Here is a 17008-nt window from a genome sequence, read left to right as displayed (position 1 = left end):
CTGATATGTACATAAGACCACACCTTCCGACCGTTGAACCTTCATATAATCACTATCATTTGTCCTCTCCTCGATCGATTCGAATCGGGACAATGACGACTGGAAATCATTCTAATTTTTGCCAAAATGCAACGCCCACGTGCTCCCGCCATTTTGGCGAACAACAATGACACGGAACGACCGTGAAAAAGAGAAGAAAAAAAAACCAAACAATCACAACCCAAACTTTTGTTGGAGATTGTGAAGACTACAGTTACATACATATAAACCAGATGTGAGATGCTGCGTTGATGATACGAACGGTGAATCTTTTATCGTTGATTTTTACTTTATCTGTTTTTTTTTTTTAACTGGTACGACGATGACCTCGATCGTCATCAGTGATCTGCACTGACCTGAGACACTATGTAATTGCGATAAACGATCGTTCTCGGGTCATTAGATGCACTTTTGCTTATGCAAATGATGATTGTGATGATTACCGGTTTTATTGCAGTTTTATGACTTTCTCGCAGTGTCACATTTCAAAGCCGCCAGCGATGAGTCGTGACGCTGATTGATCACAATTTTTACTCATTTATACTATCGTATGTATTACATACATATTATGCATATGTAGATACGCTGACCATACGTTCTTTATTTAAGAGGACAGTCATTTAATTCACTGCTCTGTCCTTTAGATTTATTTATATTCTAAAATTGCCATTTTGTCCTTTATTTTGTAATGTCGACTATCGATCAAAATATTAACACTGAAATATTTAAAGATGCAAATCATAAATTTTACCAAACCTGTATTAAGTAATAATTACATTGTGGAACAAAAAAAATATTATCGGAGCGAATCGGAGACTAATCAATCTTTACTAAATTTGACCTACAAAATTTGAATACGACAATGATTTTTTTTGGGATTTTTTTTCTTTATGAGATACTATTATAGTGGTTTTACCCTGCTTGTAATACCGCTCAGTATTTGTAATATAAACAACGTAAACATGGCGAATCTAATAGTAAATATTCATTTGTTTTTTTATTAAATGTATTTGAATCATAAAACATTTAATATTCCACCAATTGAATTGTCGTCATAGAAACTTAGTTTGGTTTACGAAGTTCCCAACCAAAGATAGAAACTTACAAAGTCTCTTTCGAAATTATATATTAGATAAGCGTTTAAGAAAATGCGTAATTTTTACAGTTTTTCGGCTTTACAGTCTTTAATTCAAAATCTAGTATTGTTATACCAAAAGTGAGTGATTAATTGTGATTTTTAAAATACATAATTGATTATCTAGCGAATTTCGAAAGTCAAAAATATATCAATTTTTTTTACAATGCTCTTCTATATTGATCTGACAACACATTATATTATATCCTACATTCTTCCGATCGTTTTGAAACTTTGCCCTTTTGCGCCGTTTGGTCAACAATTAATATTCAAATCAATTATGCCAATACGATGGTGAAAAATAATGATAATAGACAAGTTTGAAAATGCTACAATTTTGACTATCTTGACGTCTTATGGTATGTAGCCTTGTATATTTACCTTTCCGCCACCCTCTCGTTTTGTCGGATTTTAATTGTTTAAACGCCTATAAATTTATTTTTTGCGCTAATATTTTTATAATAAATCATAAAGCAAGCTGTAAAACGAATCTTTATGCGCCCTTTATTTTCTCCAAAGAAATATGGGTCACCCTAATTATAGATAAAAAGTTGTTTACACACACGGCCGATGTAAATTTAAATGCCTTCCCGTTAGATTAGGTGTAAATTGGGTATTTACTGTTACATATTATGTATTTAGTCAACTTGTTTAAAATGCTATATTGAATTATGCAAATGTTATCATATGTATTTGTACTAGATAACGTAACTGTCGTAATGTTACAGTGACCGTGTTAAATTGTTTCCAAAAGTTTCCAATTTGGAAATTCCAGACCGATAGTTGTGGTTCATTGAATTTGATAGCACGTATAGGTTGATTTAAAGGTAAAAGTACTGTAAAGGTCCTTTTTAAATACATTTGTTCTAGATTTACGTATGTATTTTTTTTAATTGACCTCTATTCAGCTGTATATGTTACCTATGTATGTACATACATATACTTTTATGGTTTCTAGTATTATTAATTTATAAATATTGGCAGAATTTTTCCTTTGTATCTGAATTTAATTTCTTCTATTTATCTAGCATTAGTTATTTTTGAAGCACTTTAATATATGCAAGTATGTAGACTGGTAAGGAAGGGCATTATTTGATGAAGATGTAATGATGGATCTGTAATTCAACATCGATATATGATATTAACTTTCCCTGCTTTCCTTTCTGTGACCTCCAGAAGGCAACGGGTTACATTTGCAATGGAGAGAAAACACTTGAACACTCCGCAGACAGAAAGTAAAATGACTGTCCAACAAAAAATTCTCGAAAACAAATTTGTCTCTCGATTATAATAATATGTAAATATCCCTGGAAATCATTTTTTTTTTTTTTAAGAATTATGCTTGATTGGTTCTTATTGTGACCAATTTGTCCATGGTCATTTAAAGCTATGTAGAAATGGTTATAACTAGAGCGCGGATAGAGAGCGTGCTTTTTCCAGGAATCGGGGCGGTTTGGTTCTATTTACAAAGCTAGAGTGCAAAAAAAAGGTTCGACGAACCTTTAACAAAGCATTTACAACAATTGAACAATGAATGGCGCGCTTTGGGTCCGCTCACTAGTTAAAACTAGACACCGGATAGACACCGTGCTTTTTCCAGAAATCGGGGTGGTTTAGCTCTATTTACAAAGCTAGAGTCCAAAAAAAAAACGTTCGGCGAACCTTTAACAATGCAATGAACAATACACAGCACCCTCTGGGTCCGTTTTTTTCAAGACGGCACCTTGGTTATCCGGCCTTTAGTTATAACCAGACTTCGGCGCTCAGTTTTTTTTTCCCAGGAAATAGGGTTGATTACTATTGTCCTGAAAAGCTAGAGAGCAAAAAAAAAGGTTGACTATATATTTTTTGTGCAAAAGCACTCTGGCGCCGATCCTTAGTTATAACTAGAGACCGGAATCTGAAGGGGCTGTTTATTGTTCAAAGATTGTAAATGCATTGTTAAAGGTTTGCCGAACCTTTTTTACAAAGGATTTACAACAATGGAACAATAGGCGGCGTGATTCCGGCCCCTTCAGATTCCGACCTCTAGTTATAACCAGAGGTCGGCGCGGAAATGGGCCAGCACAGAAAAAAATGGGATCCTTTTGTCAATTTCTATTGTTAACCTTTTTTTTACTTTCTAGAGAGCAAAAAAAAGGTTAACAATTTGAAAAGCCTACCTCTGGTTATAAGTAAAGAGCGGACCCACAGCGCGCCGTTCATTGTTCAATTGTTGTAAATGCATTGTTAAAGGTTTGCCGAACCTTTTTTTTACTCTAGCTTTGTAAATAGAGCCAAACCGCCCCGATTCCTGGAAAAAACACGGTCTCTATCCGCGCTCTAGTTATAAGTAGTCACCGGACCCAGAAGGTGCCGCGTATTGTTCAAAGGTTGTAAATGCATTGTTAAAGGTTTGCCGAACCTTTTTTACAAAGGATTTACAACAATGGAACAATGGATAGCACTGTGACTATCCTACCTCTAGTTATAAGTTTATAACGCAAGATGTTCAGGGGTTTTTGTAAACGAACAAGTTAAAGTTCTACATACTATGTACATACATATGTAGATCCAATCCCCCCCCCCTATTGAGATCCACAAGTACGCTAATATTTAACTTGTATTTATCTTTTCTAAAAATACATCCCATTGCTTATAATTCGGAAGCACGTTTAAAGTTTATGAAGACATTTAACAACAGGTTTAAATTTTAAACAAAGGGTTTCCGGAAACCCACTGGATGTCAATACTGATAACACGTCACTGATAACATTGCTACCAAATTGAGTATGAATTTACTTTTTTTACAAGGTTTTTTTGTGAAATGGCAATGTTGCATTTATCTGTACCGGTTTTGTCTTCCATACCATCCTTCCATTATTTACCTCGAACTATGTACTTACATTTATTTGTCGGTAACAGTTTTACTCTCCATACCATCCCTACACTGTTTACTTCGAATCACTTTAGTCAACACGATGAGATTCAAAAACATTCGCCAAAATAACCATCTAGAAAAGTGAAGCGTCGACTGTCGAGTCATTGCTACTATTTTAAATTTTGATTCGATACTTTTTTATCGCCACATTTTATTGACCCACACGCCCACTACATTTTAAGCACTTTTAATCTACACACACACACACACACACACAGACTATCATCCGTGCTTGCGATTAATTGCAAATCTAAATTTCCAGCAGGTGCTCGGGTAGATAGATGGATGGTAGAGAGTTGTGAAATGTGTACCTTATCTACCGCTTTGACGTCGGTGCTCCACATCTGAACCACTCCATTTCTTCGAGATAGTGCACTTCCGTCGAACTTTCGCATTGTATCTATTTTTTCGTCTTCTTAACCATCATCATCATCATCTTCTTTTGTGTGTGTACGTGGTGTAGACACACACACTCACCCATACATCTGATACGCTTTGCTTCTGACCTCTATTCGAGGCCTGGCCATTTCCTCAAGCACGCCTTATTGGCCACACGAAGTATTGCTACGTGGTTCCATCGCGGTGTCTTCTTCTTCAGTGTTGCGAACGACGCATGTCCGAATCCACGTTCGTACATCCGAATATCGGATTTCAACTCTTCCTCTGACGGTTCTCCTGCTCCGGTAGCATGACCCAGGAGATCCAGCTCGATCCTCTCAAACTGGACGCCAACGCCACTCCGGCCACCACTACTACCACCACTGCTGCTGTAAAGTATTCTTCCGATTCAGTGCTCCTCACAGTAGCCTCCACGTGGTATGTGTCAGCTGTTCTTAAACGCTGTCAATATATTGCAGTGCTAAATGTGTTCTTCATCCACTTTGGAAAGTAGCACTTCAATTTGACTTATGATAGGCACAAGTCTATAAGAAGTGTTTCATTTTGATGAGGTTCCAATTTAAAATATCTATCCATTATGTCCAATTTAAAGTATCTGTCTAACACAAATAGAATACTGCTACTTTGAATATTGCAATAAGAAATTTTTCATTTGAAGTTGATCTGTAACAGTAAATTGTACATCAGCGTACGGTCAATTGAGCTAAATATTAAATCGTTTATAATATAATTTTTGGTTTTAACCAACTACTAGTTTATACGATTAAAATTCAACAAATCCTTTCTGCTAAAGTATATCTTGCAATTGTCTTGAAATACTGAAGTGGTGAATATTTAAAGGATACGATTTAACTGCATTAAAAATTTGCATTATAAAGTGACCATTAAATAAAAGAGGTGTTTAAAAATATGAAACGATCATTCGAAAGAATAGATTTTAGCATTAGAATAGATACAAAAAGTGATAACGTTGCAGTCTTCCGCTATTGACAACTGTCAACTGTCAAAAATTTTACTTTTGTTTACGTATTACGTTTGAATATGAATGGTGATGTCGGGTCGTAGTTTCGAAGCCAAGGTCGTAAGTTCGAAGGTCGCAAGCCGAAGTGTAAGAAATAAGGAATCCAGTAGAGAGAAGCGTTGGTCGTTGTCGGTTCGTATTTTGGTCATTGTAATACACATATACATAAGTAGCAAACATCCGCTTTTTAAGTAGCTAATATTTTTTTCAATGATCAAAGCAAAGTTTCTAATGCGATCTGTATCCGTCATTTAGAAGTGCAAACAATTTTTTTGAAATGTTGATACTTTTTTTGATGAAAAAAAATATTTTTAAATACACATTTACTTATAAAATGGACTTTTAAATTTTTTTTTATTTATACCAGGATGGCCTAACAGGTAGCCCCGATTCGCCTTCCAGGCCAAAAATATTGTACAAAGCATTATATACTAACCACTAGTCTATTCTGCTGGTTGATATTTTATGAGCTCAAAAAGAAAAAACCTTGTGATTCCAACCTTAAAACTTTGTACCACATTGTGAAACCAAATGTATTGAGGTAATGAGGGGATTGAAGACACTCGTGATCTTAGTAATTATCGATCCTTGAATTTTCTATTGCCAAATAAGTATGTAGAAATTTTTCGAATGTACGAGTGATGACTAGTCACCGGAGCCTGAGGGGGCCGTGTATTGTTCAAAGGTTGTAAATGCATTGTTAAAGGTTTGCCGAACAATGGATAGCACTGTGACTATCCTACCTCTAGTGATGACATCTCATTAATAATTCTGACATTGTCGAATTGAATTTCAAAAGCAGATGATTACCTGCAGAACATTGAGAAGCATTGAAAAAATGTCACGTTCTGCAAATCTTAGAGATCGATAACCTTTTCTGGATTTGTAAAAATCGTAACCAAGTTTGTTAGTTCTTTGAGGGTTTCAAGAATAAAAAAGCTTTGTTTTAAGTGCTATTACATATGTACGTGTACAATTGAGACGGTGCAATTAGATGCCACCTGTAATTTGAAACTGTTATGTGCGATCGAATGTATTGCGTGGCTGTCAGTAGATTGAAAACAATTTATACAGGTGTGTCATAATTAACCATTTGTTTCGCTGATAATTGTAGAACTCAAGATTTAAGTTGAAAATATGGTGTTTTTGAGATCTAGTGTCTGAAAAAGTACTTGATGAATATCGTAACCCCTTTGAATCTCTTTCATTAAACTTACTTGCCAGTAAATGATATTCCAATAGATTCCACTTTCTGATATTTGCACTTTCCGCTCCGTCCCTCCACATTTACAATCATCGCCAATTTTACGCGCAATCACCTCGAACAATTAGTGAAGAGTCTTGAGCTTTATCCCTAATTATTTTATGATGGATATTTTGCACGTGTGTTATTGAATCTACATTTCGTATAATATTTCCGATTTCAAAATGGAATTTGATCGTTTCAGTTAATTGTTGATTTATAAAAATGCTTTAATGGATCTCTTCCTTGTTGTTTATAGCTGGAAATAAAACCGGAACAGTTCAATATTTATTTAAAAAATAAATACATTCACTTATGACTAGTCTTCAGCGTTGGCTGGGTTCTCGTCAAATAACAATAGATCGCTTCATCAGTATACAAAGCAAGAGAGAGAAAAAAGAATGGTTTACAATAGTGAACCATTTTTGTGCCAAAAGCATCGTCCCAACGCCGATCTTTGCTTATGACTAAAGAGCGGCGGTCAGGTTTCCGCCATAAAATAACAATAGACCTCTCCATTGTCCGAGAAAGCTGGAGAGCAAAAAAAAATGGTTGACAATAGTGAACCATTTTTTTAGCCGTCGACCAACCTGACCGCCGTCCTCACTTCTGACTAAGCTTCGGCGCAACCCTGCGCACCATTGTTCATTTTTATGGTGAACCTTTTTGTTTTGCTCTCTAGCTTTGTAGTTTGCCCTCTTTCCTGTAAAATAGCCCCAAAACTCCCATTTTTTGTTCCAAAAGCACGCTCAAACGCCGAAGACTAGTTATGACCAGGAACCGGCGGATACGAAGCTCAATAGCTAAAAAAATGGTTCACTATTGTCAATTATTATAGTCAACCATGTTTTTTTGCTCCCCTGCTTTCTCGAAAATAGATAGGTCTATTGTTATTTTATGGCAGCATCTTCGCCTCCTAAGTCTGCTTATGACTAAGGATTGGACTGTCCTACAAAGCTAGAAAAGGTTACAATAGAAATTTACAATAGGCAACCCCTCTTTCCTGGGAAATAGAACCCAAGCGCCTATCCTTACTTATGACCAGAGATCGGTGCGACTAAAAAAATGTGTTCACCATTGTCGATTACAACAAAATACAAAGCTAGAGAGCAAACAAAAAAAGGTTGGCCATTGTAATAGACAATGATGAACCCATTTTTTGTCCAAATAGCCCTGGGTCGCGCCGAACCTTACTTATGACTAAAGCCCGGACCCTGAGGGGGCTGTCTATTGTTCAAATGTTGTAAATCCATTGTTAAAGGTTTGCCGAACCTGTTTTACAAAGGATTTACAACAATTGAATAATAAACGGCACGCTTCCGGTTCTACCTCTACTTATGACTAAAGAGCAGACCGGAAACATGATTTTTCCAGGAATCAGTACGTTTTGGGTCTATTTACAAAGCTAGAGTGCAAAAAAAAGGTTCTTCATAAAATTGAACAAAGCACAGTGAACAATTAATAATGAACGGCACGCTTCCAGTCCTACCTCCACTTATGACTAGAGGGCAGATGGTCATTGGAGTTTTTTGCCGTTATAGTTATTGTTAATTTTTATATAAAAATTGTAATTGTACAGAAAACCTTTTTTTCTTGCTCTATTGCTTTCAGAATTTTTAGAACGTGTTTTGTTGTTTGGAATTTCCCTAACGAGTATCCGTTCCTTATACCGGCTGACACGTTGCGATTAGCTTGGACGTTACTCGCAGCGTGGCAACAGGTGATCCATCCGTTTTTGAACGCCGAAATCGAATATCACCTGTAGCCACTCTGTGAGTAACGTCCAAGCTACTTGCATCGTGTTAACCCAACATTATGACTAAAAATCGGGACAATTGTAAATAACAATATACCGTTCAAGAGAGCAAAAAAGCTTGTAAAATATGGTTTTTCTACGAAATTAACAACAGCAAAACCATCTGCCCTGATCCCAATCTGTCCTTTACTTACGACCAGTCTTAAACGGTGGATGCTTTTCACTTTTGTAAATTTCTTATAAAAACCATGCTATTTTGCCCTTTTTCTTTGAACACTAATGGAGTTATCTATTGTTATTTGAAACGCATCCCTCCAAAGCCTTTGATCAAGAAAGCAGGAGAGCAAATAAAATGATTAACAATAGAAATTGACAATAGTGAACCATTTTTTTAGCCATCCAGCATCTTGTCCCTCGGTCTCTGCTTATTACTACAAGGCCTTTTTGACCCTTTCTGTACAATATATGTACTTATTTTTATATAAAGAATAATATTTTGAAATGCAAAACCTTTTCATACCGAACATAAATATTTGATTGAATAAGCTTATATATTCAATATTCATGCATTTGTGAGTGTCGTGGAAATGGATTGGAATGGTCAGCCTACTCTCGTAGATTATTTATGAATAATTTATATTAATAACATATTGCGGAGACGAGTGAGTCGATGAGACATTTTGCTTCAAAATAGTCTCGACGAGTAGTGCTATTAAGTTAAATATAATTTTGTGTCGCACAAGCGTTTTATTTTAAGTCAATAATTCATGTTTATTACCATAATTTAATTCAAGATAGCGTCTAATGCTAAAATTGCAGTGGAGACATAATAAAAATGGACTTACATTTGTAGTTAGATTATAATACTTGTACTAAATTTTAAATCAACCTCGTTTTTAATTAACTATTTTAAAGCCAACGATTCATTTGTAACATATTATCGAGCATCTGTTTGGAAAATACTCAAATTTATCACAGGAATGAATCACTTTATGTTGAAAATAATAATCAACCAATTCAGACCTTAAATATCCATTTAATTACACCAACACATTATATTGAGGTTAAAAACCTCGAATTTGATAAAAATGGTAGATTTGAATGTTAGAAAAAAAAACAATTTATCATAAACGATGAATGTACATACATACCACAGTCACATTTGTGGTGAAAATAAAAATAATAATATTATTATCAGTGTTGGACTTCAATTACGGTTGAAAGTTGCTGATTAATATTGTTTATTAGTTGCCAACTAACATTATTGTTTGATTTTTAGGGTGCGACGTTTTTCAACTCTTCAGCGGAGGAAGACGGTCATCTCGTGAACCCTTCACAGCCGGCGCAGCCTCATCATTTCGTGCCCCTGAAGACGATCAAGCATTGTGCATTACATTTGTTGATTTCGACGACCATATCGATAGTCGGTATCGTTTTGGCCGTGCGAGAGCCCGACTTGGAGCACAGATGTCGAGCTTACTTTATAATGCTGTATTTGCACGCTGCATTTTGGTTCTTCACATTGGTGAGTTCATCGCTTTAACTGGCATACTTTTGTATGTATGTATGTAAAATCTACTCATCCTAGTGTATATATGTATAGCTGAATATATACAAAATGTTATTGTTTATTAGAACAGTCTCTTTGCAGTGTTGTAAATTCGATTGTATGTATTTAAATGAGAATATTTTTCATGTCAAATACTTTCCTGTTCTATGTTTGTATGTAATAGAGGTTTTCAATGCTTAGAACACACTAAAACTTTTATTGGAAGTGCATATAGAGAATGAACGGTTCATTTCAATCAAATTTGCTGCCCTGTCTGTTTTGTCAGTAATAATTCATGTATGTATGTGCATACATTATTTTATTTTATTACATTTTTATACCAGGAAGGCCACCGCGCCTTCCTGGCCAATTACAAACAATACAGCATTTTTTTTATACAAGTCGCTGAATTACGAGACAGTGAAAACTCGCAAATTAACGAGAAATCTATGAATTGTACATTAATCATACTCAAATAGTGGTGAAATAGTAGGTAGGAAGGTTTTTAGCCAATTTTTAATCGGGAACCGTTTCATCAATGAAATCAGAGAAAATTGGCAAACTCTGATTAGAAACGATTGACTTGGAGTCACAATTAACCAGGTCTCACCAACAGCACTACAAATATACTCAGAAAAATTATTTTCAATCAAGGTCAGCTCATGGGATCGAACCCGGCCGAACCATAATAAGATTCAGTACACATTGAGAAATGCAGTTTTTCAGTAATTTACTAAGAAAAGTATATAATTGAGCCAAAACTGTATATATGTTAAGTAGTGTATTTTAGAATACTTTAAATTACCTGTTATTTTTTGAACGCTTATAGCATGTAATGAAGAGTCTTGTGTAAGGTAATTACTTCCCCAGTGGTCTCTTGGAATATTCCTCTTAAAGGAATCGAAAGGATTAAAGAAAATAATAATTATTTGGATTTATGTACATATGTAAATATATTGATGCCAATTTTGTTTGCAAATATCTCAACAACATAGTCACATATTATAAAATCTGCCAATTCTGACAGGAAACGACCCATTTGGGTTTAATAATATCCAAATCGTGCCAACAGTTATAGTAATGATATAAAAATACCAAGATTTTAACATACCTTTCAGTTTTAAAATCTAAAGCCTAAATTTGCATTATAGGCTCTCATTAGCTCTCATATATACATATTTTTACTTCACTTATAGGTTATTTCTCATTGCATATAACAAAAAATTACATGTTACGTTACCATATAATTCTTGCACCAATGTAAGATGTGAGAGCGTTCTCAAATATTGACTTAATAGCACTCTCTATTATAATAAAAAAATGGTTTTCGACACCACATAAATTTATTTACGACCATACGAAATGATTCACTCAATTGATAATTGAATCAACGTTGTCAAACCACAAACACAGATGTGCATTTTTTTTAAATTTGAATATGAACGTATAAACAATCGTAATTTTCAAACGTGCAAAAGTCCAATGTCAAACATACGAATACGTATTTCAATCCTCACCGTTTCATGTTACAGATAACCGATTACATACTGAAGAAGACCCACCATAACATGAGGATAAGCGGCTACCTGGAATTCTATCAGCAGACGTATACGCTGCACAGAGCGCCGATATATGTTGTGTCCTTGTGGAACGCTTTCCTCCTCATAATCCAAACGCTGGTCCAGCACTTCTATCCGGACAACTTCATCGAACAGTGTGCCAAAGGTGGCTTTGTCGCCCCCGTGTCCTACGTCACCGGATTCATTTGGGTAGAGACGGTCATCCTTTCCGCCATCCACGGAATGTACATGTGTAAGTGTCGTGGCTATTATTCGGCACGCATTTTATCCGCAAGGTTGCCCCTATATTATACTGTCATATGAGTTTTAGATAACGTGTCTGATCGAAATATTAAGTGTGAACCTTGCCGTTTTGCAACTATGGTACTTTTGTGTGGGCGGTCACGGTCAATGTGTCACGGTTTTGATAGTGAACATAAGGATTTGATTGAATAGTACAAATCGACGATGGCCTAAATGTTTAGGCTCATTTCGGTTTTTGAATCGTACTTTGATTTATAGTACACTAGTGTTTTTACCCGGCTTCGCTCGGTATTTGTAATATAAACCGCTTAAACATGGCCAATCTAATAGTAAACATTTATTTGATTAGTTTTATTTTATTTAAATTTATTTGAATTTTCATTTGTTTTTTTTTTTATTAAATCGAACGTCACGGATTTTACGAACCAAACAAATAAACAAACATACATGCAAAGTCTCTTTCTAAATTATATATTAGACTAGTGGTTTTACCCGGCTTCACTCGGTATTTTTAATATAGACCGCATAAACATGGCTAATCTAATAGTTTATTTGATTAGTTTTATTTTATTTTAATTTATTTGAATTTTCATTTGTTTTTTTTTTATTTAATTGAACGTCACGGATTTTACGAACCAAACAAATAAACAAACATACATGCAAAGTCTCTTTCTAAATTATATATTAGACTAGTGGTTTTACCCGGCTTCACTCAGTATTTTTAATATAAACCGCATAAACATGGCTAATCTAATAGTAAACATTTTATGAAATTTATTTGAATAGTTTTATTTTATTTAAGTTTATTTGAATATTAATTTGTTTTTCTACGAACCAACAATAGTTACATACAAAGTCTTTTTCGAAATTATATATTAGATATTAGATATGTACATATATACTTTTTTGAGCCGATCCAATTCCTTGTGGTTTAAATTGGAGAAGTATTTTTAGTACTATTGAATACATAGGTCTTTGACACGGCAGGAAGTGACCGAATTAAATGATGCACTAACATGTGTCGACAAAGATTTTGTAATACTCGAAATAAAATATATATTTTTTTTAATTCTTAGCCAGGACATATACTTATGAATTTTCTAAAATAGCTCCATTTTTATAAGGATTTTATATGTTTCACTTCGCTAACGGTTCTGGCAATACTCCTATATTCTTCCGATCGGTTTGAAACTTTGCCATTTTGCGCGGCTTGGTCACCGATAGAAATTTAAATCGCTTCCGATAGTTCGACGGTGAAAAATAATCGTAATAAACACGTTTAAGAATGCAAAAATTTTGGAGACGATTACGTTTAGTGGCCAGTAGCCTTATTACAAGCTTTTTTCAACTTTCAACCACCTGAGCAATGCCATACAATTAGACTAGTCTAATATCTAATTTCGAAAAAGACTTTGTATGTATTTTTGTTTGTTTGGTTCGTAGAATCCGTGACGTTCAATTTAATAAAAAAAAAACAAAAGAAAATACTCAAATAAAATAAATCTATTCAAATATATTTAATAAAATGTTTACTATTAGATTGGCCATGTTTAAGCGGCTTATATTACAAATACCGAGCGAAGCCTGGTAAAAACACTAGTATTAAATATAATTACAAACATTCAAAAATCATATTTGCCTTGACAAATTGACTGGCATTGCTTTGACTTCCATGTGGAAACAAATATTTATTAAAAGTATTATGTTTTTTTAACTTGATCATCTTCCGTATATGTAGACTTTAGATCCACATTCATCGGACGACAAAAAAGCATATTTATTCAATCACATAAATATGTACACTTCTGCTTCGGCCGTGTAAGGAAAAAAAAATTATCAGACCATAAAGACCTTAGTATTGTTTAAATTTTTAAGTTGATGCACACGACCGAGGCTATCAAGATAACTCGCACATTTACCAGGCCCAATCCTTTATAGCAATCATATGATATTGTGCCATCTCTAACACACTCATGGCCAAGCTATTTAAGACGTTTTTGATTACCATATGATTTCCAATCTGTCAGATTTGCATTGTATTCTAATTGAATGACTTCACCAGTCTAACAAACATTGATAATGTAAAAGGAAAATATACCGTGTGCCGTTCTTTTATCACACGTTCATGACGTTAATGTCTAGACATGAAGTACCATCAATTTTACTAAATTGAATACATGTTCTGAAAGTAGAGCAGACATACACACATTGAAAATAAATTATATCACGGCAAATACATAGTGCTTTGCGAAATGTTTACTGTGAGATTATTTTGTTGGAATTTATATTCATTATCATTGTCACGCCATGTTGATTGACGGCTCAAGCTTCGCATCTAATTTTAATTCTGCATTATAAAACACCGGTTTCACGTAACTCTCTACGCTTTCAGCCAAAGTAGCGGCGTTCAACAAATCGCAACAGAGACCCGACGTTCAGAGAGATCATCTCGTAGAAGCTGCAAACCCCCAACAAAACAGGACCAGCCCGTTGCAGTCGACCTCGTCACCACTCAGCCAAACTTTGACGCAGACCGCGGACTTGCTCGCCCGACAGGTGCGTAAAATTTAGCCCGACGATACGTCTACTAGATAAGGAAGTCAATTGATAGGTTTTGTTTGCTATTTTTAGGCTGATCTGATACGTCATCTGAGGGAGCACAATGAAAAGTTGAGTAATAAATTGTCGTCGACGACGGCACAATTGCGCACGTTGCAGCATCAGCAGACGACTGCGTCGTCTCAATCCAACACGGGTTCCTTGGAAAAATCGTCCTAATGATGGTGTAGTTTTGCTATTCGGATTCTACTATGGGATGTAACAGTTTTGGCGATTTCCGAGTGACAATAATAACTGTGTAATAGAAACATAGTAAAAACTATACAACATGTATTATGTATATTACGCTACGTACTTTATTTTGTGAATATTATTATTATCATTATCATTAGTAGTCATTAATTTTAATTAGTATTGTGTGTGTTGACTTTCTTTTCGCTTAATCTGTTTTAAAATCATCGATGATGTATGCGAATGTGTCTACATGTGGTGCAGATATGTTCTGTTTGGAAGAATTGTACTTTTGGTAGAATTGCGCATTTGTCAGTCTATAAATAGTTTGTAAAATAAACGCAAATGTATCGCTGTATATTTGGATGACATTCTGCGAAAAGGATCTAACCTCTATATGTAAGTGATACGCAAACTTTTAATATAAGGTGACCATTTTTTTCAAAAACTTAAATTATTGAAAACGAAGATTAAAGAATCATGGACACACATTTATAAAAAAATAAATCCATTTTTTTGAATGCTCTTATAGAATTCTACCCAAGACTGGTTAAGTAATTCGAAAACATTTTAAGGTATCAACGTACAATTTCGTTTTATCACTGGTCTATATATTGTTCATCAAAGTAAAAAATCCTTCGGCTGGTGCATTTGTTCCTAATGGAAACAATATTTGACTAATTTGCTAATATTTTTGTAGGAGACATAATTTTCGCCAAAGACTTCTATTAGCTAAAAAAATTCTATTACATATAAAGTGTACTGGTTTTATCTCACGACAGATCTTGTAAAAACCAGTACAGTCCTGGTAAAATCAGTACGAATGGTCACCTTATTTTAATACCTCTGATACAAAACGTCAAAAAAAGATTTGTGTAGTTTTGATGGTCTGTTAATCGATTCAGTTGGACTGTTATACAGAACTTCTTTCATCTATAGCCTATAATTTTTATGTGAGTATGGGATTTGGTAAACATCACTTTCTGATTTAAAATGTTAGGCTATTATCAGTGGCGGCTCGTGAGAATTCATAAGTGGGGGGCTGCATAGATTAATTGAGCTGTAGTAGCTCGTAGACCATACCGGTGGTCAAATGCAGACAAAAATAGCATGCATATGTACTATACTGGGAGGTCTGCAGCCTGCGGTCCATATAGACAGCAAAAATAGCATGCATTTGTACCATACTGGGAGGGCTGCAGCCCATATAGACGAACCAAATAGTTGTTATTTATGTATTGTATCAGAACAAATCAGAAAAGCATAATAATATTGTAGTAATTTATCAAAGAAATCATTTCAAATCAGAACTTTTAACTTACATATATCCAGCTCTATATACATATGTATGTGTTATAGTTACCATTAGAAGTTGCAGAAATCATTACAATGATTATTTTGAATTAACATTATTGTTTTTTTTTTTCGTTTTTTCTTTCAAACAAGACTGATGACTAGTAATATTGTAAGAAACAGTAAAGAATTATTTTGACTTATAGAAGAAAAGACATCATAAATGAAGCTAATATTATTTCACAATGCATTTTTAAGTTTATTTATTGACCTATTCATTATCTTGTTATAAAAAAAATATACTTAAAATTGATTTAGGTTTATAGAGATTATATATGTATGTAATAGTTAGGCTCTATGTGTGTAGTTTAATTTTTTTTATCGCATTATGCATATACTTTATGTAATTATATAAAAAAATACTATGGCACATTATGATTTGCATTATATATATATATATATAAAATTGATTGACGCGTGAGCATATAACTATTGTTTTTCGTCGTATTATTATTTTGTATCTTACACTTCAGTGAATATTGCAAAAATATTTTTAATTTGATAGTATGAATGACAGGTATATGTAATTTTATCGAATCATTTCTCTATTTGCAAACTTTGAACAATGTAAATATTCGACAATATCCTAATTTGACTGTATAATATATGTATGTAAGTGTGTAGACGGATGTTACATTGTTTTTGCTATCTGTTATGTACCATTCCGACAAATTTACATTCGACGTACTGTAAGATTACGTGGTTTATGTGTGTGTGTGTGTGAACGTTAGCGTATTATTTTTTATAAAAAAAATGATGAAAGTTGGTGTGCACGCTCGTAAAGAGACTTCATATTGAAGTATTATTTACTTTTTATTGTGTGTTTTTGAAAAATATATGTATATTGTATGAGTATTTTATTTTAAATATGTAATATGTATTTTTCAATATTAATTTTAAACGTTTACTCTATTTCTTAATCGAATCGATTTTCATCCCGGTGCCATATACCTGCAAAATATTGTCATTTGAAATGATCA

At 34.1% G+C, this 17008-nt stretch overlaps 1 protein-coding gene across 2 annotated transcripts in view; it reads left to right on the top strand.

Moving 5' to 3' along the window:
• LOC143918707 (transmembrane protein 192) overlaps positions 1 to 16942 on the top strand; it is a 35212-nt gene extending 18270 nt beyond the window's left edge. The window contains exons 1-5 of one of the 2 annotated variants that reach the window (XM_077440714.1): positions 3992 to 4863; positions 9793 to 10038; positions 11595 to 11874; positions 14278 to 14441; positions 14517 to 16942. In XM_077440714.1, coding sequence (XP_077296840.1) covers positions 4783 to 4863; positions 9793 to 10038; positions 11595 to 11874; positions 14278 to 14441; positions 14517 to 14663 — 918 coding nt within the window. In that variant the 5' untranslated portion in view covers positions 3992 to 4782 and the 3' untranslated portion in view covers positions 14664 to 16942. Of the gene's footprint in view, positions 1 to 3991; positions 4864 to 9792; positions 10039 to 11594; positions 11875 to 14277; positions 14442 to 14516 lie in introns of those variants that run through there. The other variant, XM_077440716.1, reaches the window with a different exon arrangement.
• Positions 16943 to 17008: the final 66 nt, after the last annotated feature.

This window comes from Arctopsyche grandis, chromosome 11 (assembly GCF_051622035.1).
Source record: "Arctopsyche grandis isolate Sample6627 chromosome 11, ASM5162203v2, whole genome shotgun sequence".
NCBI lineage: Eukaryota > Metazoa > Arthropoda > Insecta > Trichoptera > Hydropsychidae > Arctopsyche > Arctopsyche grandis.
Note: the sequence above shows the minus strand (reverse complement) of the source record. Positions and strands in the feature narration are given on the sequence as shown.